Source organism: Onychostruthus taczanowskii, unplaced genomic scaffold, assembly GCF_017590055.1.
Source record: "Onychostruthus taczanowskii isolate IOZ18803 unplaced genomic scaffold, ASM1759005v1 scaffold61, whole genome shotgun sequence".
Classification (NCBI taxonomy): Eukaryota; Metazoa; Chordata; class Aves; order Passeriformes; family Passeridae; genus Onychostruthus; species Onychostruthus taczanowskii.
Window position 1 is genome coordinate 1,702,585 of NW_024503790.1, and position 23,682 is coordinate 1,726,266.

The 23,682-nt window shown below is 46.5% G+C and overlaps 1 protein-coding gene across 1 annotated transcript; it reads left to right on the forward strand.

The window, feature by feature from the left end:
- The first annotated feature begins 1,576 nt into the window (after positions 1 to 1,576).
- LOC121343937 (guanylin-like) lies at positions 1,577 to 5,945 on the forward strand. The gene is made up of 3 exons (XM_041419541.1): positions 1,577 to 1,651; positions 4,816 to 5,005; positions 5,855 to 5,945. Exons 1-3 carry the CDS (start codon positions 1,577 to 1,579, stop codon positions 5,917 to 5,919), a joined length of 330 nt encoding a protein of 109 aa, XP_041275475.1. The 3' UTR covers positions 5,920 to 5,945.
- The last annotated feature ends 17,737 nt before the right edge of the window (positions 5,946 to 23,682 follow it).

Sequence of the window (23,682 nt, forward strand, 5' to 3'; positions counted from 1 at the left end):
CCTTGACCCACATTAAAGTAATTAAGGGCAGAGGCCTGAGCTGCTGTGGGGCTGCAAATGCTGTTGGCTTCTGGCCAGGGCAGCAGAAAGAAGAGAAATCATTACAGGAGAGGAAACAGGCTTGTTTTGTTCCAGGGGTTCAAATTTTGTGTAGGTAGGCTGGTGGAAAGGAGAGAAGCAAAGTCTGTCAGCTCACACTCTGCATTGTCAGCTCAGCTTCAACTCTGCAGTAATTTTTGGGTTATACTGAATCACAAAATTCTCATTCCCTCCCTCCAAGCCCCCTGACTGGGGACCTGGCTGCTTTGGATTCTGGAATTTTACTCCAAGCAGAAAGATGATTTTCACTGTAACTTGAACAATAATTTGGGTTACAGCAGGAACTGGAGCCTTTGGGGCATAGAACACTGCTGAGATTTGAGGAAGGTGCTTAGTGGGTGACTGTTGCCCTCTCCTGTTCTGCTGGGATCAGGAACATTGTGGGATCTGTGTTAATCCAAACCCACAAAACTCCAGAAATCATTTACAGATCTGAGGACCTGGGCTTGGTGTCAGCACCGAGCTGAGGCTGTTGGTCCTTCTCCATCTCTTTCCTGTGTTCCATGTAAGCATGGAAGCCACGAGAAATGGATTTGATTCCTGGCAGCCTTTGCCCTTAATGACACCCCCTGTGCCTTTTAACACATGCCTTTTAATTAGGGGCTGCAAAGAGCAGAGAGGACATTTTGTAGCTGGGCATGTGCAGGCACAGCCTTGGTCCTTACCTCTCTCCAAAGCCCTGACAGGAGTGGGGTCACAAAGGACAGGACCTGGGGAAATGGCCTCAAGTTGTGCCAGGGGAGATTTTGGGAGATGTTGGGGAAATCTCTCTGTGCAAAGGGTGGTCAGGCACTGAAAGGGCTGCCCAGGCCAGTGGTGAAGTCACCATCCCTGGAAATGGTCAAAAAGGGCATTTTTTGATGTGGCATTTGGGGACAAGGTTAATGGTGAACAACCTAGCACCAGACCCTGGGCTGATGGTTGGGCTCAGTGATCTTAGAGGGCTTCTCCAACTTTAACAATTCCAGGATTATGTGATTACACTCCTAGCTCCTGGGACTCTCAGAACAGGCAACTGACTGGAACAAACTTCTATCTTCTTCCAAACGTCTTTTTTTACTCCCAGCTCTGCAGAAAGTGGCCAGAATTATGGGGACTTTCAGGTGCTGCCTGGGCTCAGTCTCCACCATTTATTTATTGCAGTTTGAAATGTTTTGCCTGCCTGTGTCACGGCCAGTGTCTCAAAGTGGGAGCGACTCATAAATGCCAGGGTCTGCCTGGGTGTGACTGAGCAGCTGTGCCACTGAGCAGATAACTGTCAGTGCCCTCGGGGTTTATGATGTGTCAATAGAAAGTCTGGATTAATGGATTACCAGCATCATGCTGTATGAAGTCTTTATAAAGCTCTGACTGCTGGGCAGCCTGAGAGCTCAGGAGAAGAGGGAAAGTCTGAGAGACACAAAGGAGGCAGAGAAGGGCCAAAGGCAGAGGAAATAAAACCTGTCCAGTTCAGGAGAGGCTTGGCTTTGCAGGCACTATGAAAAGCTTTCTTTCCTGGACAGTCCTGGCAGTCCTTGTCCTGGTGCACGTCTCCCAGGCAGTCTATGTTCAGGTGAGTTTTTTCTCTTTCATTTGTCATTATTACAAATTCAACAAAATGCTGATATTTTTTAAAACTTCTGGTTGCAACAGGAATCTTGAACTAAATTAATAGACCTGAATTTTTCCTTTGCTGTGCCTTGATTTCCACCTGTATCTCCCCGTGCTCTGGGTTTTCCTTCTGTAAAACACTTCAGGTATCACTAAATGCTGCTGCTGTTTATTTACCTCCTCAGCCATATCTCTGCTCTGAAATCCCTTAGGGACTGAGGTGTTTCATGCCTGGAATTTTCTCCTAGACCTAAAGCCACATGCAGTGAAGGTGCTGACTTTAGAGAGTGATGCAAACAAGGTGTGACAAAGGAGAAATTGTCTTGTGTTACCTGGTCCAAGGCAGGAAGTTCTTTGTGGAAATAATCTGTGAGTTTATGGGATGGAGCGTGCAAAAAAAGGGCAAAGAAGAGCTCAGCTGGATCCAATTAAATATGAACAGGCAGAGAAGTGATTAAAGGAGCCTCTGTGAAATTTTGCAAGTACACAGCACCTATGGCTGATACTCTATGCAATGTGGAAGGGTTGAGAAGGTACTTCAGGGCCCTGGTCTGTTATTGGGAAAGCTTTGGATCTGTCTCACTCCTCCTGAGAGACAGTGGGGGAGATTTCAGTCTGACTGCAATGTGAACACCTTCCCTGGGGACCAGGAAAACTAATGCTTGTTAAACAATTATTGACTCTCTCTATGTGTGTGCAGCAGGTTTCCAGGGATGAGGCATCTTTGTGTCCTGGACTATCTTCTTTTTTGTCCTTTGGATGACAGAGATATCCAGAGGTAGCAGGTTTAAGCTATTCCTTTCTCTCAAACCATTCTTCAACACTTACAGTCTCCAGAGGAGCAAACAGCTTCCTACCCAGCAAAAAACATCCCCATTTTCCACTTGTAGTCATAAAAAATATTAATAAATAAGATTAGCTGCTTATTATAAATATTAATAAATAAGATTAGCTGCTTGTAGGTTGCATAAAAGAGTAGGAAGTGCATCTCTACAGTCTGAGCTGGAATTCTTCTCTCATTAATCATTAACTCTATGCTTTCCCCACTGTACTTGCAGTGAATTCTGAGTGTGTTGCACTCCTTTCACCTGAAGTCTTTGAGGTCTGACTGATTCTTTGATTCTTCACTGCACAAAGTGGCTTGCACCCTTCTTCTTGAAATTGTTCCCGAGACTTCCTTTCCTTGTCCCATAGTATGTCAAATTTAACTCTCTCTAACAAACCTTTCTTACTTGAGGTGGTGGGGTTTTGTCTCTATTTTGTTGTTCCTTTGTTCTTTTTTGTCCCCAGGACATGCAGATCTCCTGGTTCCTCTGAAATTGTGCCTGTGGGAATCCACCCTTTTTTTAGTTCTATGGGTTTTGCTTCTCAGTTTTGTGACCAACAGCTGAATCTAGACCAGCCTTTATAGAAAAAGTGAATTCTTCATAGGACATAGGCTAGCCAGGGCTGATCACAGGATCAGAAAGTTGTTTAGGTTGGAAAATCCCTTTAAGATTATTAAATCCAACTGTTGCTCCAGCACAGAGAGATCCACCTTGTCCCCTGGCACCACATCCACATGTGTTTTGGAACACTTCCAGGGATGGTGACTCCATTACTCCCACGGGCTGCTGATGCCAGCACCTGATTAACTTTTATAGATCATTAAATTCAGAAAAGATCTCTAAGGTCATTGAATTCAGCTGATAAATTAACCTGAGCAAGATCGTAAACTGATTGCAAGAGAAAAGATTTTGACTTAGTAAATACATACCCAAAGTCTATCTGATTGGGTTTTTTAAACCTTTAACACCAAAATAATCTGATACTGTAAAAAACCCTCAAAAACCCCAGCCAGAATCAAATCCCCCCACCACTTATCTCACACCATTCCCCATTGGACTCGTGGGGATGTGAAACAAATGCTAATGTTTGGTCTTGTGCTGTATCAGAGTCACTGCATTTTATTTCTTTGGATGAGGAGCTGTTACTTGATTCCAGAGTCCCAGGATGGTTTGGATTGGAAGGGACATTGAAGTTCATCTCGTTCCAAACCGTGCTGTGGGGTTGGAGCCTCCCACCTCACCTTACTGACTGTATGTTGGCCATGAAACCACGTTAAAACAGCAGATAGAAATCAGTTTGAAAATGCTTATTTGTTTTCTAGGCCAAACTCTGATTATTTGCAGATGGGTACAGACTTTGTGCGCTTGGTTAAACAGCTGCAACACCTGCAACTTACATTTATGACCTGAAAAAGAGGAAATCTCTTGAAACTGAGGGAATGACCCTTAACTGGTGAACAGGGAGAAGCAACTAAAACAGAGAGTAATATTTCTCAGAGTCCTGACCCAGCTTCCTTAAGTTCCTGGTGTGAACTTTGAGTCAGAATTGTTATATTTATGCTTCCAAAAACTTGTTTTTCATGGACTGTGTGAGCAAGTTTTAACTGGGCACAGGGTGGGATTGTTGGGCATCTGTGCAGGGCCAGGAGCTGGAGTCAATGATCCCAGTGGGTCCCTTCCAACACAAGAGATTCTGTGATTCTAAATTAATGGCAACTTTCCACAATGTCTTGGGGTGAAGGGTTTAAGCCCTCAACAATGTGTGGTGTGAAAGAAGAGCTGCTCTTGATCCTGGCAGGTCACAGCCAACACTTGGCACTTCCAGTGCTGTGTTAGGAGAAACAGTGAGACAAATAAATTCCCATTTATCCCCATTCCAGTCATGATTTTGCAGATCTCTACCACATATCCCTGGAAGTGCTGGATGGAGCTTGCAGCAACCTGGTCTAGTGCAAGGTGTCCCTGCCCGTGGCAGGGGGTGGAATGGGAAGAGCTTTAAGGTCCCTTCCAACCCAACCCATTCCAGGATTCTGTGATATTTCCCAGTTCTCTCTTTTTAGGCTGAAGATTCCCAGCCTGGATCTTCCTATCCCAGATTTTATGGGTCTGTCTGACAGGGATGAGCCAGGACCAAATCTTCCCTCTCTCCACTGCCTTCATTCAGCACAGGTTTATCTTGGCTTTCTTTCAACACCATCTTTTCCCTCTGCTATATTTTTTGGGAGAGCTCTTGGTTGAAATGGAATGGATTTGCAAAAGGCCTGGCTTCCTGACACTTCTTTTTTCTGGTTCTTCACAGGATGGAGACTTGAAATTCCCCCTGGAGTCTGTGAAGAAGCTGAAGGAGCTCATGGATGGCAACAGACGCACCAACCCTCGCATGGTGGTTCCCATGGCCAGCTATTCCCCATGCCAAGAAAAACACCTCCCTGAGGAATTCCGGCCTGTGTGCAAGAGGGAAGATGCACCCATGATTTTTAGGAGGCTGAGTATGTCGTTCATATTTCGTAGTGTTCATTTTTACCACAGTTTTCAACCTTAAACATTCAAATAACAGGAGGCAAAGCCACGGGATGACTTCTGTGTCCCTTCTAGGGCAGCTGGGAGGGTTTGTGCTGCCTTTGTGCTGCCCTTTCTCCTGCAAAGGTTGGGCTCCAGGAACCACCTAAGGAAAATTCCTGCAGTGCTGAGCTGAGCTGTTCCACTGCTGTGACCAGGGGAAAGTTCAACCAAAGCAGAATAATGGAATCACTGAATAGTTTGGTTGGGGGGACCTTAAATCCCATCTCATCCCACCCCTGCCAGGCAGGAACACCTTCCACTGTCCCAGGCTGCTCCCAGCCCTGTCCAGCCTGGCCTGGGGCACTGCCAGGGATGCAGGGGCAGCCACAGCAGCTCTGGGCACCCTGTGCCAGGGCCTCCTCACCCTCACAGAGAGGATTTTCCTCCCAATATCTCACCTAAATCTACCCTTCTCTAGCCTAAGCCATTCCTCCTTGTCCAAAGTCCCTCTGCCATGAGCTGCTGCTGCAGTGTTTGCTTTTTTAAGTTATGCTATTGCAGTTGTCTACTGTCCAGTACAAGGGACACTTTAGGATAAAATGCTGCCATATCCTGTTGTCCTGTTGCTTTCACATGTTTCTATGGCTTCCCAAGGAATCCAGCTTTGATTTCATTCCTTCAGCCAGATTTTAGCATCAGCTAATTTTACTTAGAGCAGTTCTACCTACAAGGATCTTTCAAATGATAAAGCAGGAATGCAAAGGAGTCTCCAAATGCTTTGGCAGGTAGCTCTGCCCTCCTGGCACCTGACTGAATCCCTCCTTTCTCCCGGACAGGCCTGGCTGCTGAGGACGACCTCTGTGAGATCTGTGCCAATGCTGCCTGTGCTGGCTGCTTCTGAGGGGCTGGAGAAACCCACAAAAGGCAGGTCCAGCTGAAGTTTGTGCATTCCTGTGGCAAGATCATGTACTTTCACCAATCAATATTCCTGGGCTTCATTTCCCACTGCAGACAACCTGCAGCTGCCAGCTCATGGGCCCATCCCTGCAGTCCTGCAGCACCTGGATCAGGTGCCACCAGCAGAGCAGATCTGCCAGCAAGGAGGCTGGGACTTCTCTGGGAGGTTCCAGTGCTGCAAGAGTTGGGTGGCACTGGAATGGAAATGCCCTGGGTTTCATTTCCTACTGTTTTGCCTGGATTTGAACAAGCTCTGTGAAACTCAGCATCCCCTGCAGCCTTTTGATTGCTAATATTTAGTATCTAATATTTAATGTCCAATAAGTAGTATATAATGATTTTTATCTGCCTGTGATTTGACCTCCCCTACCCACAACATCACTGGGTTATTCCCTTTCCCAGTCCCTCCTTCCCAGTGTGTTGGATCCCTTTTCCTTCCACCTGTCTGCAGGTGACACTTCTGAGTTTGTAGCAGAACTGCAACAAGTAACTCGAGCTGAATTCCTGGTGTTTAGGAACACTCTGACAGCCAGAAATCAGCCTGTTCCTTGTACTGATTGTTGTTGATTTGGGGAATGGGTGTAGAGGAGCACAGGAACACTTCTTCACTGGCTGGGTATCAAGGTTCTTTAAACTCTCTTTGAGAGAAAGGAATTCTAAAGTGCAGTGCTAGAATCACACTGAAATGAAAGCATTGTCTGTTGTTTTATTTATTGGTGGCAAGATTGTGAAGAAATTATCTGTCCATGTTTATATGCTGTACAGGCAATAAAAAACTAGTAATAATTTGGATTTTTTTTATTTGTTTGTTTTGTTTGTTATTGCTGGGTTTTGGGGTGGATTTTTTTAGGATACTCTTCTTGCCTCCTTGCTTTTTCCCCATATAAAGCATTTCATGTCTGCAGCTTCCCTGAATAAAAGATATCTTTTAACAATGTCCTGAACTTAAAACAAATTTGTAGTCACAGAATCACAGAACTATTTGGGTTGGAAAAGCCCTCCAGGATCACTGAGTGCACCCTGTGCCTGAGCCCTGTCTTGTCACCCAGCCCAGAGCCATGCCCAGCCCTTCCTTGGACACCTCCAGGGATGGGGACCCCACCTCTGCCCTGGGCAGCCCCTTCCTATTCCTGACCATGCTTTCCATGAAGAAATTTATCTGGATGTCCAACCTGAGCCTGCCCTGGCCCAGCCTGAGGCCGTTCCCTCTGCTCCTGTCCCTGTTCCCTGGGGGCACAGCCGGAGCCCCCCGGCTGTCCCCTCCTGTCAGGAGTTGTGCAGAGCCACAAGGGTCCCCTGAGCCTCCTTTTCTGCAGGCTGAGCCCCCAGGTCTGTCATGGTCATGCAAGCCCTTGTCAGAGATTTTACATTTTCCCCTCCTATTTGTAACTATTTTCTCCATTTTTATATATGGAGCCCTCAACTCAGCAAGTTCCACCAAGACTCTCAGTGCACAAAATCTGTATCCTCAGCCCTGGACGTTGGAGGCTAAATCCAGAATTGATGTTAGAAAATTATGATGAGGTGCATAAATTCTTACTTCATTTGACAGGAAAACTGTGAGGGTGTAGCAGAGGGTTCCTCACTGTTTTGACTACCACAGGGCAAAATGCATCCAGAACAAATCCCAAGGAGACAGTCCCTCACTAAGGCTCTTCCTGCTGCCTTGAAGTCAGGAAATGGGATTTCCTGACTCACACACTGCAGGGGCTGTCCGTCATGGTCATGCAAGCCCTTGTCAGAGATTTTACATTTTCCCCTCCTATTTGTAACTATTTTCTCCATTTTTATATATGGAGCCCTCAACTCAGCAAGTTCCACCAAGACTCTCAGTGCACAAAATCTGTATCCTCAGCCCTGGACGTTGGAGGCTAAATCCAGAATTGATGTTAGAAAATTATGATGAGGTGCATAAATTCTTACTTCATTTGACAGGAAAACTGTGAGGGTGTAGCGTCCTCACATCCACTGTTTTGACTACCTCAGGACAAAGTGCATCCAGAACAAATCCCAAGGAGAGAGTCCCTCACTAAGGCTCTTCCTGCTGCCTTGAAGTCAGGAAATGGGATTTCCTGACTCACACACTGCAGGGGCTTCTTTTTAAACCTGAAGTTATTTCTCCAAATGGAGAAGGGACTTCCTATTTTCCTCTAAAACTGATGTGACAAATCCTCAGGTCCCAGCACAGCAGCTTGGACAAGCTCCTGTAGAGAAGGAGGTTATAGATTTTGCAAAGGAGACTTGTTGGAAACAGGATTAGAGCCAAGATCCTGCTGAAACACTGCCAGGGCTGAGGTGGGGCAGGGGGCAGGACTGGAGACCTTCCCACAGATCTTCTGCCCCTTGGGATCCAGGGCCATCCCCAGGGACGCCCCAGACTTGTTTAACCTGGTGTGTAGGGCTCTGCAGAGGGAAAAATGGGAATAAATGAGGGCACAAAATCTTAATTTTGTCACTGCTGGCTGAGATTTGTGGTTTCCCGGGGTTGGTTTGGCAGTAAGAGGTTGTGTCCCTGGGGAAGAAGAGGTGGGGGGCACACATGAAAATAAACAAACAGAATGGCCTGGGTTGGATAAAGATAATGTGGAAAGGATGGCAAATAAAGGAAGACACGAGCCAGGAGTGGAGATCTAATTTCACAGCAGCCTTGGAAAGCCTCTCCAGACCCCAAACATTGAGGGCTGTGTTTGCCAGCCCTCTCGGGGAGCTGGAGCTGTGGCTCAGAGCACAGCAGGGATTTCATCAGGCTGGTCACCAGCTCAGCCACCTGCACAGCCTGTGGGAATCACACAATCAGGGAATTGTTAAGGCTGGAAAAGCCCTCTGGGATCATGGAGTGCAGCCATTAACCCAGCACTGCCAGGGCCACCACCATCCACCCCTGCAGGTTCCGTCCTGTGCAGGAGCAGCAGGCTGATGTGACAAGCTGCTAGTGTGGATCATGGGACACAGAACTGCCTGGCCCTGCCAGGGGCTGGAACTGAATGATCTTTGGGGTCCCTGACAACCCAAACCATGCTGTGGGTCTGTGATTCTTCAGCACCTCAGCTCCTGAAAAATGAGCTACAATGAGTTGTCTCACTGGAGATTCAGTTGGGTAATTTGCATTATGAGAAAAGTTCATGTTGATTCCCTTATTTTTCACCAAACCATCAGGCTTGTGTTACCTCACACCCCCTTCTTCTTTCTAAATCCATTATTTTCCCCATTTCACTTATTAAAAAGTTCTTTCCTTTTCTCCACTTGTGTTCCCTAAGTGACATCTGAATCCCAGTGCTTTGTGGGGGTGGGGAGCAAAGATCAGGTTGGACAGGGCTTGGAGCAACCTGTTGGAGTGGAAAGTGTCCCTGCCCATGGCAGGGATGGGCTTCAAGATCCCTGCCAACCCAGACCAGTCTGGGATCCTCTGATATGATAAATTCTCTGATTGGCCATTAATGTTTAATCACTAATGACAGGACAGACGTCAGCCTGGTGCTGATATCTTTCTCCTCTCCTCATATGAGATTTCACTCACCTTAACACTCCTTTATTGCCACCTCCCAACAGTGGAGCTGTTTTACAGCTGTTGAGCACTGAGATGACAAATTCCATCAGTTCTGTAATTCCAAGAGCTCCCTGAAGCAGTGGTTAATCCAGAGACTGGCAGCTCTGCCCTGTGCCCAGCACCTGCCACTGCCAGCCCCTGATTCCCCTCACTGTGTAATTCTGTGTTATGATGTCCACAGTCATCAGCAAGGTGGGATTTTCCCCTTTCTCACCATTATTGGATGCACAGACTTTTGTGCCTGTTCTCCCTTAAATTTGCCTCACATTTCCCCCCAAATTTCTCTTACCTTTCTCCTCATTTTGCTTGGCTCTTCCACATTTCCACATTATCCAGGTCTTGGCTGATACATCCATTTATTTTATTTATTGGCTGCCAGTTCTGGTCCTTCCTACTGTCACCATCCCTAGTCTCTTATCCCTAATTTTTGTAGTATGGGTTGGTTTTTTTAATGCTTGATTCTACAATGTGGCTCCCTATCCAGCTTTCATTATCCCTCCCCTTCCATTCCTCCCCCATGACTCTCTTGGTCTTTATGGGATTTCCTTGCCCATTTCTCCCTCTATTCTGCTGGAGCTCAAAATTCCCTGGACTGATAATATTTTGCTTACTTTAAAATATATAATTTCTATGTATTTCTCACAGTTTTACTCTCTTCTCTGGTTCTAGCCACCCGTGTTCTCAGACAATCAGCTTTAGATCCTAACAAAATAGGATCCCATCACATCTTTCAAACTGCTACCCTGTATCCCTTCTCTCCAGAAATATTGTGTTTATCTGATTCTATTCCCATTCACCACTGGCTTCCCAACCATCTGGCAATTATCATGTCCTAGTGTGCCCATACTCTTCCTGTTTGTCAGAATGTTTGTTAACCCTCGCTTCTTTCCTTCCCCCCCTTTTATTTATTTATTTATTTATTTATTTATTTTAATTTTCCATAAAGGGATAAATCCAGACAGCATTTGAGGCAAGCAGGAAAAGAAGTTGTTTTAACAGCAAAAAAAAAAAAACCAACTTTCTTCCTTTCAAATGTACAAAAACATGGAGGCTCAAACCCATTTCTTCACAGAATCCTGGAGTGGTTGAGGTTGGGAGGGACGCTGGGGGCGATCCAGTCCCACCTCCCTGTGACCTGAGTGCCCAGGACTCTTTGCAGATGACTTTTGGATGCCTCCAAGGATGGAGACTCCACCACCTCTCTGAGCAGCCCATTTCAGTTCTCACTCACTCTTGTTTTTGTCTTTTTGTTCGATATCAGTGAAATTCTTACCCACCCCCATCTAGGAAACAGAAGAACAGGAACTTTTACTAATTTCAAATCAAGCTCTTTTTTGAGAAAATTGCAATACTTTTCCTGGAAAAAAATGCAGAATGATTGCAGGAAGTGTTGTTGGGGCTGGTCTTACCCCTGGCTGGGGCTCTGCTCCCACCCCACACAAACCCAGGGATCCTGGAGTGCTCAGCAAACACTGAGCACACAAAGATGTGATTGTCCTTTGGGTAACATTTTAACTAAAGGGTCAGAGAAAGTACCAGCGATGACGTGATTTGGTTTATAAGCAATAAAAAGTCTATAAAAGCAATGGCACACCCAAGGAGAATTTGCATTAAATATTTTGCATGTTCTGATAAAAAATATCAGGGTGGAGATAGAAACACTCTTAAATCTTTCCAGGAGCTTAGCTTGTTCTTTTTTTTTTTCCAAGAATCTGCAAGACAAATCCCATGTTCTCCTCTGCCTGGGATATTTGCACTATCAGGTGCTGGAATCAGCATTGCTGATAAAAATATTTTATTGTTGTTTTGATTCCTGTCATGGTGAGACACTTTTGGCCAGATCAGTAAATGTTCTGCTTTGCTGTTCCAGAGGATGAGGTAACACAGTGAATCCCAATATCCCTGTTAGCATTCAGCTGCTTCAAATAGCAAATCCCCCACAGTTTGGTGTCTCCCAGCTGGGAAATGCCAGCTGTCCCAGGCATCTCTGACTTTTTGATATCTCCTGGTAGATATCCAACCTCTCTCCTGGGACATACCTGTGAAAAAAACTGGAAAATCCTCTGCAAGGTGACCAAAGTGGTGAGGGGTCTGTGGCACATCAGGGTGGGGTGGAGATGGCTTCTTTAACTGGGAACAAGGAGAGGAAAAGGGTGCAGGAGGCAATTGTGGGAAACAGGTTAACCAGGGAAGGATCTGTTAGTTCCAGATCCTTCAGAAAGGCACATCCAGTGACACTTCTGTGACACTTCCAAGGATTCATGTCTCGGTTTGCTCATGAGCCACACTGGCTTTTAATAGCTCTGGAAGACTTTTTTTTTAAATTATTTTGGAAGCTTGTACCAAGTGTGGTGCATATTTGTTGGTGAAAAAGAAATATTTATGATTATTCTGAACCCTCTGCCTGATCATTTAGCTTAATTCCCCTTGTTATTATTTGGCTTTTTGCGCTCTAAAGCTGCATCTTTGATCTGTTGTGGACTCAGACTTTGAGGGACTTTCAGGGCTCAGCAGAGTTCTTGTGATGGCTCTGAATGGAGCTGGCAGATGTGGCTGAGTGAGCACACAAAGGCACAGAGAACAACACGGAACTTGCAGCAATAACAAAGGTGCCACTCCAGCAATCCAGCTGCTGAACAGACGGTTTTTGGGGAGGGTGGAAAGTCTGAACCCTGATAAATCAACAGCAGAGATAACTGATCACCAGAGAGCGGGGAACTCACAGAACATCACATGGAGAATTCTCTTCCTGCTGCATTCCAGGAGCAAAGCAGATTGTGCAGAGGGAGTCTGCTGTGGTAACTCTGGACCTCTCATGCACACTGCAGATGTGACCAAAACCTTGTCATTGCCAGCCAAAAGTCCCTAAGGCCTGCCTTTCCCTTTCCCTGCACTGACTTACTCCTCATCCCCCACTCTGGCCTGCTGTCTTGGTTTAAAGGACAAGGCATAAACCTTCCTGGAATGGAAAAAAAAGACCCATCCTTCCAAATCATTGTAACTTTGAAAATTAAAGGGCATCCAGGAAAAAAAAAAAGAAGTAGGAAAAGAAAAAGTTATTTACTAGACTATTTATATATTTATATATAAACACATATAAATAAATATATATTTACTAGAATATGTTATATATATATAACATAATAGGACAAAACTGCAAGATGAGCTGACCCTCCTCCCCACACAGACAGACTGCCCACACCAGGCCAAGTTTTGGGTCACCTCTAGTGGCATTACGCTATAATTACAAACCAAAACCCAGGTAGGAAAGCCCACCCCTCAGCCCAAACTTCCCAAAATTGCTCCATTGGAATGCCAGAGCCATCAGCCACTTTCCTTTGTGTCTTGATCACTGAGTATTCACCCAAAAGACTACTCCCTCCCTCTTCCAGTAGGAAGAAATTCTCTGAGAAACCTAAACCCACCACATCTTCCAACACGTTTGTTCTCTGTCCTTGCCTTGTTTTTACTGCCCCATCTTTGACTTGCTTTGCTTTGTCTTGCATTGCCTACAACTTTTGGCCCTTCTCCTGCCATTCTCTTGCCTCACCTTGCCATTCCTACCCTTGCATTTCTTTGCCCTTCCTGTTCTTCCCGTGCCTGGCCTTCTCTACCTCTGTCTTGCTTTGCATTGTCTTCCATACCCATCTCCCACCTTTTCCTGCCTAGCCCTTTCTTCCCTGCCTTGCTTGTCCTGCATTCCTCTCCTTTGCCTCTCTTCCCTTGTCTTATCCCCCCACCTCCTTTAATTTCTCTTGCCTTTCCTACTACCTTGCCTTGGATACATACTCCCCACCAAGGTCTTTCTACACCTTTGCCTTGCCCTGCCCCACCTTTGGCTTGCCTTGCCTGCTCCAGCCTTGCATTGCCTTTCCCATTCCCCACGTTGCCTTTCCCTTCCCGCTTCCCCCTTGCTTGAAAGGTGTTTCATACTCTGTCACCTTGACTTTCTCTTCCAATTTTTTTCTGGCCTTGCCTTGCCTGCCCTGCCTTTGACTTGCCTTCCTTGCATTCCACTCTCTTGGCTTGCCCACCATTTCCCTGCCTTGCCTAGAAGTATCTGCAACTCCCTTTCCTTTCTTTTCCTTTCAGTACCTGCCACTCCCTTGCCTTGCCCTGCTGTGCAATGCCTACCATTCCATTGCCTTGCTCAAATACCCCCCACCTTGACTTTCTTTCCCTTTTTTTCCCATTCTTGCCTAATTCTGCTTGCTCTTCCTATGACTCATTGCTTTTCCTGTCTCTCACTTGCCTTTCCTTGCAGACTCACCCCTTGATTTTGCCTATCCCTGCCACCCTCCTCTTCCCGTGCATTCTCATTCATACCTATCCCCTGCCTTCACCTGCCTGCCTCACCATGTCTTGCCTTCCTCTCCTTTGGCCTGCCTTGTCTTTCTTACCCCTTGTCTTGCCTTCTGTCTTCTTGCCTTGCCTTGATTACCTGTCCCTTCCCTTGCATTGTCTTGCATTCCCATTCCGTCTTGACTTGCCTGCCCCTCTCTTGCCTGGCCTTGCCTTGCCTAGCCCTCTTGTCTCTGCCTGGCTTACCCCCCACTGGATTTCCTTCCTCTGCCCTGCCTACAACTGGGCCTTCTCTCTCTCACTTCTCCACTGCCTTGCTTTGCTTTCTGCTCTTGCTTCACTTTCTGCTCTTGCCTTGCCTTCCCTGACTTGTCTTGAATTCTTACGCTTCGATTGCACAGCCTTGTCGGCATGGAAAGCAAAGAAAAGCAAAGCAAGGAAGTGGTGGGCAAGGCAGAGCAAGGCAAGGAAGCTGTAGGCAGGACAAGGCAAGGGAGATGTAGGCAAGGAAAAGCAAAGCAAGGGTAGGCTAGGTAAAGAGAGGCAATAGGACTGGAGGCAAGGCAAGGCCAAGTGACTCAGAGCAGCTTCCCTTGGGAAGCAAAGGTCATAGTCCAGTGTTGGTAGACCAGGAGTTAATGTACTCTGAGGAGCAAGTTTTGGATGTATTTGATGCTGGAGGTGGTATCCAGCTTTCCACTGGTAGGTTCCTGAATGGGAATGGCAGTGTTTTTTCATGGCAAGGAAAGCATGCAGCCCCAGTGCTGGAGGTGCAGATAAGAAATTCACTCAACAGCAATGAATATCACTGTTAAGTAGGCATTCTTTATTTACAGGGCTGGGGCCACACCATGAGCGCTCCCAACCACTGGATGAATTAATGCAGTTTATATTTACAAGGATGTTACATATTCATTACACAGAGAAAGAAATCAGTAACATAAAACAACCCCGTTTTAAAAAAAATTATTATACGGACATGAGATAACTATTTCACGGTCTTTGCTGCCATCTACTATCCTTTTGTAAGAACACAGTCCCTCTTGTGGTCTGTGATCGTTCCATGGTGTTCATCACTTGTCCTTTAATTGAACTTTCTGAATTGGTGCATGCTCAGTCTCTGTTATCTTGCTTTCAAACTACAGAATTGGTTCTTTCTGGTGTTATTTCCTCATCATCCTAGCTGGCTTACTTCTCAGGTTGGTTGTTGATTGGCTGCTTAGTTATTTTAAACAATATTTATCTTCTCTACTTAAAAAAAAAATTACCTATTTGGTTACATTTTTTCTTGAGTGTTTTTTAGTTCCTAGTTAAACATAATCTACACATCCTGTTTTTCAACCTTGCTCCCTTTATGTTTGCAATACTTATCCTCTCTACTTAAAAAGACATTACTTATTTGGTTACATTTTTCTTGAATGTTTTTTAGTTCCTAGTTAAACATAATCTACACATCCTGTTTTTCAACCTTGCTCCCTTTATGTTTATGCCATAGAGCAAAAGGTTTTTAAAATGTTTTGTTAGTTAATTATAGATTTAGTCACATATAATGAGAACCCAGCAACTATCTTTCACTCTTAAAATTGGAATAAGAGTGGAAGTAGCAGAAGAAGGAGTAGGAAGTACTCGGGTGGGAGAGCTGGAAGCTGTGTGCTGGCAGTAAAGCAGAAAGCAAGGATGTTGCATTTTAATTCTTATGCAGCCTGGTGGCACAGAGTGGTGCCAGTAGGAAGCATTAGATTGGCAAGTGAATGGAAAACAGGTTTGGCTCATTGGTTTCCCTGGCAATGTGAGGAGTTTCTCCTGTGAGGAGGGATACCAGCTTGGTGATTACTCCTGCAGAGGTTCAAGCTACATACTTTATCATCATTTTGGAGGTAAGTTACATTTGATTTTTAATCAACACTATTTACTTTGCTAGCTTTAATATAGATACCTTGATATTGTGCACTGTTTTATGTTAAGCTGTAATCTACTATTTTTTAAAAATTTCATACTGGATAGCAAGTAACTCTGATTAAAATCTCTCATCTGTTATCTGTTTAATAAATAGTTAATTTTATAGGTAGATCTGATCTGCCATCTGTCACCATCATATTTTCTGGAAAATCTCTTTGCCTAGGATTCTTCTCCTGGGAAGCTGAGAAGCCTCAGACAAAAATGAAAACAATAAATATCTGATTTGCTTCTCCTGTGTTTTGCTGCTTTGGAATGTGTTTGGACACTGTTTACCAAGAGGTGCATGTTTGATTGGTTTCACATGAATTGTTTTGATTTAATGTTCAATCAGAGTCAGGCTGTGTTGGGACTCTGGAAGGAGCCACGAGTTTTCATTATCATTCTTTATAGCCTTCTTTCTGTGTCCTTTCTCTGTTCTTTAGTATAGCCTTAATATAATATAACATCATAAAATAATAAATTGGCCTTCTAAGAACATGGAGTCAGATTCATTCCTTCTTCCTCCTTGTGAGGACCCCAAAAACACCACAGCCATCCTCAGAATTCCCAGGCCAGAGTGATGGCTGAAGTGCAGGCTGCTGCTGAACCCTGAGGCTGAGGCAGGGCCTGCCTGAAGCTCGCTCACCCCGCGCCGTGGGCCTGGCTGGCCTTGCCGTCCTGGGGGCTGCCTCTCAGCTGGTGCTGAGGTGTCAGACGTTCTTTTCTGCATAAAAGAACTGTCCTTCATGGCCAGGAGCCCAGGGCTGGAAGTGGGATGCTGCCTTCTAAAACTGCTCCCAAAGGAAAGCTACCGGGACCAAGAGGTCAGCTTGGCCTTAGCTTCCCAGGGACCACCTCTTATCTACTCCTGAGACACTGCAGGAGCCAGCTTCCCTTCCTGGGGACAAGCACCGTCCTTCACAGCCCCCACCCGTGGAGGGAAGTGCCATTCTGCCTCCTAAAATTGTGAACATCAGAGGATTGCTGCCAGAAGAAAGCTAGGAGGGCTGGTGGGCCTGGCTGGTCTTGGCCTCCCAGGGACTGGCTCTCACATCCACTGGAATGCCAAGCTTTCCTGCCTGTGGAAGAGAACTGTCCTCTGTGGTCCAAAGTGGGATTCTGCCTCCTAAAACTGCAAACATCTGAGGATTGCTCCCAGTGAAAACTGTCCAATTTGACAGGCCTGGCTGGCACTGGCCTCCTGGGAGCCATCTCACAGCTGCCCCGAGCCCCTGGTGCACGTGGCTTTTCCTCCTTTGGAAAAGCGTGGTCACTCTTGGTCGGGTGCCCATTGCACAGAGGGAGATTACGCCTCCTAAAATTGCAAACATCCAAGGCTTCCTCCCAGAAAAACCTGACAGGACCTGCAGTTCAGGCTGGCCTTGTCCTTCCAGGGCTGCCCCTGAGACACGGGAGCATCGGGCTTTCCTTCCTGCAGAAAAGAGCCATCCCTCATGGCGTGCGGCTATGGAGGCAAGGGTGATTCTGCCTCCTTAAACTGAGTGTCTGGGGAGTTCTCCCACACAAAAGCTGCCAGGGCTCGTGTGTCTGGCCAGCCTTGGCCTCCTGGGGACTGCCTCTCAGCTGCCCCTGACACCCTCAAGAGAAATCTTTCTTTTCTGTGGAAAAGAGCTGTCTTGCACAGCCAGTCACCCAGGGTCAAAAGTGGATTTGCACCTCCTAAAATTCTGGACATCCAAGCATTACTCCCAGAGGAAAACTTCCAGGCCCAGTAGGTTTGGCTGGCCTTGGTCTCCTGTGGGCTGCCTCTCAGCTGACCCCAGGATACAGAAGTGTTGGGTTTCATTCCTGTGGAAAAGAACAATCCATCATGGCCTGGAGCCTGTGAGCAAAAATGGTACTCCACCTCCTAAAATTCTGAAGAAATCTTTCTTTTCTGTGGAAAAGAGCTGTCTTGCACACCCAGGCACCCAGCGTCAAAAGTGGATTTGCACCTCCTAAAATTCTGGACGTCCAAGGATTACTCCCAGAGGAAAACTGGCCCAATAGGTTTGGCTGGCCTTGGTCTCCTGTGGGCTGCCTCTCAGCTGACCCCAGGATACAGAAGTGTTGGGTTTCATTCCTGTGGAAAAGAACAATCCATCATGGCCTGGAGCCTGTGAGCAAAAATGGTACTCCACCTCCTAAAATTCTGAACTTCTGAGGGTGGATCCTAGAAGAAAGCCAGCAGGACCAACTATGGTTGTGTTCGAGGGTCTCAGGATGAGGGAAGAGATGAGAGCCTTGACTCCATGTTTCAGAAGGCTGATTTATTATATTATGATATTATATTATAGTAAAACGCTATACTGAAATACTAAAGAGAATAGAGAGAAAGGGTGCATCAGAGGGCTGGAAAGGAAAGAAATTAATGATAACAAAAGCTCATGACTCTCAGAGAGTCCACACAGCTGGACCATGTTGGTCATTACGTAGAAACAATTCACATGGACCAACCAAAGATGCACCTGTTGGTAAACAATCTCCAGACCATATTCCACAGCCATCAGACAGTTATTGTTTACATTTCTTTTCTGAGGCTTCTCAGCTAGAATAGGAGAAAAATCCTAGCAAAGGATTTTCATAAAAATATGGTGACAACCAATGGGTGAGGCTGGCATTGGCCTCCTGTAGTCCACTCTCAGCTGCCCTCAAGACACTGGGGCACAGGGCTTTCCATCCTGGAAAAGAGCCTAACCTGTGCTTAAAGTGGGACCTGCTTCCAAAATCCTGTACACCCCAGGATTGTTCCCAGAAGAAAGCTGCCAGGACCAGTGGGTTGGTTTCGAACTTCTGAGGGTGGATCCTAGAAGAAAGCCAGCAGGACCAACTATGGTTTTGTTCGAGGGTCTCAGGATGAGGGAAGAGATGAGAACCTTGACTCCATGTTTCAGAAGGCTGATTTATTATATTATGATATTATATTATATTAAAATGCTATACTAAAATACTAAAAAGAATAGAGAGAAAGGATGCATCAGAAGGCTGGAAAGGAAAGAAATTAATGATAACAAAAGCTCATGACTCTCAGAGAGTCCACACAGCTGGACCATGTTGGTCATTAAGTAGAAAGAATTCACATGGACCAATCAAAGATGCACCTGTTGGTAAACAATCTCCAGACCATATTCCACAGCCATCAGACAGTTATTGTTTACATTTCTTTTCTGAGGCTTCTCAGCTAGAATAGGAGAAAAATCCTAGCAAAGGATTTTCATAAAAATATGGTGACAACCAATGGGTGAGGCTGGCATTGGCCTCCTGTAGTCCACTCTCAGCTGCCCTCAAGACACTGGGGCACAGGGCTTTCCATCCTGGAAAAGAGCCTTCCATCACCTGTGCTTAAAGTGGGACCTGCTTCCAAAATCCTGTACACCCCAGGATTGTTCCCAGAAGAAAGCTGCCAGGACCAGTGGGTTGGTTTCCCAGATGCCACCCCTCAGCTGCCCCTGAGGCAACAGGATGCCAAGCTTTCCTTCCTGTGGAAAATCAATGTCCTTTGCAGCCTAAGGTGCTCATGGTTGGACTTTGGATTGTGCCTCCTAAAGCTGTGATGGTCTGAGGATTGCTGTCAGATGATCCCTGACAGAACCAGTGGCTCTGGCTGGCCTTGGCCTCCTGGGAGCTGCCTCCATGACACTGTGGTGTCAGGAATAATTTCCTGGGGAAAAGAGCCATTCTTCTTGTCCAGATGCCCATAGCCAAAACTGAGATGTGAGGATAGCATCCACTGTCACCTGCCTGTGAGATGCAGAGGCTGAGCTGAGATCCCATCTCATCACCAGCCCTTTCTCCAGAAGCACTCCCCCCATGGCAAGTCCCTCCCTGACCCTAACAACAAATGACAGTCAAAAGGTAAATTGTTATCCTAATTTAGCACCAAAAAAAGCCCTACAGAGAGGTGACTTGGCCAGGGGATGCTGTGGCAGAACTAAGAACAGGAGGCAGAAAAACCTGTTTGTCAGTTCTAGCTCTTACCAGCATTACAGTTCCTGGAAACTGCAGTATGGAAATTTGCCTGCAAATAATCCAGCTCCTATATAGCACCCAGGATGCTCTTGAGGGAAAAGATGCTATCACTTCCATGCATACTGTAAAAGAACTGCTAGAATCTGTCACTGGAAGATAGAAAAAACCTTTTCCGAGTCAGAGTCTTGTGGGGACAAATAACATTCTAGCAATTTCCAGATATTAATTTACCTCAGAAAACTTTGCAAACCTCCTTGTTTCTTCCTCTCTCCATGTGAGGGCTGGATTCCATGCACCACATCCAGATGAAACATTACCTGTTTCCTTTCAAACTGATTGTGCTAGTTTGTCAGAATTGCTGTGTTGGCCCTGTGTAATGGATTCTGTCAAACACTCCCCACTCTGGGGATGATGTGAAGCACCAGGCTCCAGGGACAGACAGACACAGGGAGGTACCAAATGCCCCAGCTGGCTGCAGGAGGGTAAAAGTGGGAGAAGACCAAATGGAGCAAGTCCAGCTGGCTGCTGGACAGGAATGAAGGGCAGTGTCCAGGAGTGAGATGGGCTCGGGCTGATGGGCAGGCACAGGGCGAGTCCCACACTGCAGGACAAAACCTCTGGCCCCAAAGCCAGGCAGGCAGCTGGAGCAGGGCAGGCAGCTCTCCACCCAAACTGCTGGTTCCAGCAAACACAGCTTTGTTTGCCACTTGCTGCCAGAACGGGTTGGTTTCTATCGTGCTCCACTGAGCCAACAGGGTCACAAGTGTGAGGATGCTCCTACCAAAAATGAGAGGGTGGCATGAGCCAGAGATCAGCTTTTAGGGAGACCCACAGAGATGTGAATGGGGGCCAGGCTGCTGTGAATGTGTCCTGGAATTAAAGGGCAGTAATAAAACAACTGTTACCTTGTGCTGGGGCCATCTGCTCCACCCAAACTGCTGGTTCCAGCTTTGTTTGCCACTTGCTGCCAGAACGGGTTGGTTTCTATCGTGCTCCACTGAGCCAACAGGGTCACAAGTGTGAGGATGCTCCTACCAAAAATGAGAGGGTGGCATGAGCCAGAGATCAGCTTTTAGGGAGACCCACAGAGATGTGAATGGGGGCCAGGCTGCTGTGAATGTGTCCTGGAATTAAAGGGCAGTAATAAAACAACTGTTACCTTGTGAGCATGGGTAGCTTTGAAGAGAGTTTCTGCTCAGATACACCAACGTGGAGCCTGTGGCCCTGCTGGCAGCACAGCCCAGCCAAACCCTGCACATCTGGGCTGGGCAAGGCTGAGTCCCTTCCCAGCTGGGAGGGAGAGAACAGGGTCACAGCAAAGCACTTACACTCCAGTGCCCACAGTAGGAAAGGATCTCTAAATTCAAACAAGTTCCCCATGAGTTCTGCTACAGCTTCAGTCAATATCAGGCACCTCTTTTCCAGATTCCTCCACATTCTCTAGTGCACTTCCCTTTCCTCACATTCACTCTGCTGCTTCCCCCATGTTAGTCTGTCCTCCAGCCCCTCTGGAGGCTGCTGATCACCTCCCCACCACAAGATATAGAACCATCTCCTTCTCCAAAGGAATAAAATAACTCTGTAGTGATAAAACTTGCTCTTTTCTGTAACCAGAGTTGAATGTATAGCACCAGGATTATTCTTCATTGCTACTGTTCCTATTCCATGTGCATTAGTTGTCTGACCTTTAAGAAGGCCTCAATTCTTAATTTTTTAAATTTTTTTTTGCTCACCCTTAAAAGCTTATGACCCAATACAGGAAAGGGTAAAGGTCTTTCCTTGGAATGATAAACCTTTCTGATTATTCTTTCCTCTTACCAACCACTTTCTCTGCTGACTCCCCCCTTTGTAAGTCATGCTCCTTGATGCTCTCCTGCCCTCAGCTGCACATGGCCTGAGTGGATTTGTGGCACTTCACAGCGGGGCAGATGTCTCTGAAATCAGTGCACCTGTGACCACAGCCATGGAAGCGAGGTGGGCATGGCTCCAGAAGGGATTTCTGTATTCAGGAACTAGAAGACGCTTGCCTCTCCAGGGGTTTTGTCTCACAGCTAGCACGGCTCCAGCAGAGATGCAGAGTGGGTTCAGAAGTGCAGCAGAATGCACTTCCACAATCACTCGAGAGAACCTGCATCTCTTTGTGGTGAAGACTGCACAAACAACCTGCAGTGGGAGAGGTTTTGTCAAGAAGAGGCCTCTGACCTCTCCTCAGTGTGTCTGTGCAGCAGCAAAGTCTGGGCACTGCAGGAACACAAGAGCACCAAATGCCACATTAAGGAATGAGAGAATTTCTCAATTGCTCTCCTCTATGGCCTGGATATTTGCTGGTTTTTTCCTGTTTGCTGCCTGGTCTGGGTTCAGGTCACCATGTTTTGAGGCATGCAGCAGAATCACACCAGGCCTCCAGAAGTTTCTGGCTCCCAAAAGGAAGAGTTAAAATACCTTCCTGTCATGGAACCCTTGCTCTCTGCCCTCAGGTCACAAAGGTGAATGCAATAAATAAAACAATAGTTGGCTGATAGTTGTGAGCCTTCCCAGAAAGGGAAACCAATTCATTCACAGGCTTGAAATTACAGGTCATTCATCAGGCCAGGGTTGCAGCTCTGCCTGGCTCTGCTCTCCCCAGGGCCCTGGAGCAGCTGATGGCTGTTTCAGCCATGGCTTTTCACTGGCACCAACCTAACAAACCCAGGGAAGAGATGGCAGGAGCCTCATCCCTGCTCAGAGCAGCTGCAAGGAGGAGGAGGAGGAGGAGGAGGAGGAGGAGGATGTCTTGGTTTGAGGAGGGGAGGAAGGCCCATAGGGATGCTGCTCTCACAGCATGCATGGCTACAAGCCTGTCACAGCTCTGGGGACGGGGAGTTGTGCTGCCTTCTCTGTATGCCAGCCCCAAAGGGACTGCAGGAGGATGAGGGGAGGGCAAGCAAAATGCTTCACTTCTATGCTCAAAGCCTTCTGTTACTTGATTGCATTCAGTAAAACATTTCAATTATTCCACCAAAAATCTTCTTCAAAAATAACTACTCACAATGAAACACTTCTATATAAAAGTTGGTGTTTTCCACTGAAACATTTTCCTGGCTCCAAGCAGGAGGCATTTCAGGCTGTGCAGCATGGGGTTGTTGCCTGCATTCATGACCTCTGTTACATCAGCTTTATCCCACTGGCGGCAAGATTGGCTGGACAGGAGTTGGATAGACACATTCCTTTACCATTTGGATTACCTGAGGAATTGCTTCTGCACTACACCTCGTGGGAATTCCAAGACCTCACCAGGGGTGTTACCACATGGGCCTGGGAGACTGTGAGCACTAGAGGAGGCACTGCTTGGCTGGGAGAGCCTTCATCAGGAATTGCAGACAGCGTGGGGCTCTGGTTACTCCTCTCCTGCAGCTTAAGGAGGCAAACACAAGCAGGGGCATCACAGACATCATCCTGTTCTTAACACACAATTAGGTCTGCTTAGTAAATTCCTTGCTGGAGATGCCTGGCTGTGGGTTGCTGCAGCAGCCCTTAAGTGCCACGGAGAGGCTCCTGCAGGGTCCCTGTGGAGCTCCTGGTTCAGCAGCCCTCAGCTCTTCAAGCCCATGGAGCTGCTGTCCTTGAAAGGCCTGAGCTGACAGCCCTAACATTTGTAATAATACTTCCATCTTTATCTGTTTCACACATCACTGTGCTGTAACTGGATTTCCCTGGCTACAGTTCCCCATCTTTTGCATATTTTAAAAGCAGAAAACTCCACCCAACACATGACTAGGAAAGGGCATTCCCCAGACTTCTTGGTATTTAACTTGGTTTGATTTCTTACCTTACTTTTTAACAGTATTTTATCTGGCTCTTCTGCTAGACCTGAGCTGTTGTTTCATGTTGTGTTGTGTTGTCCACACTTTTCCCTTTTCTTCCCCCATCATTTTAACAAGGGAACTTTCCTCTTCCTGAACCTGGTGGCAC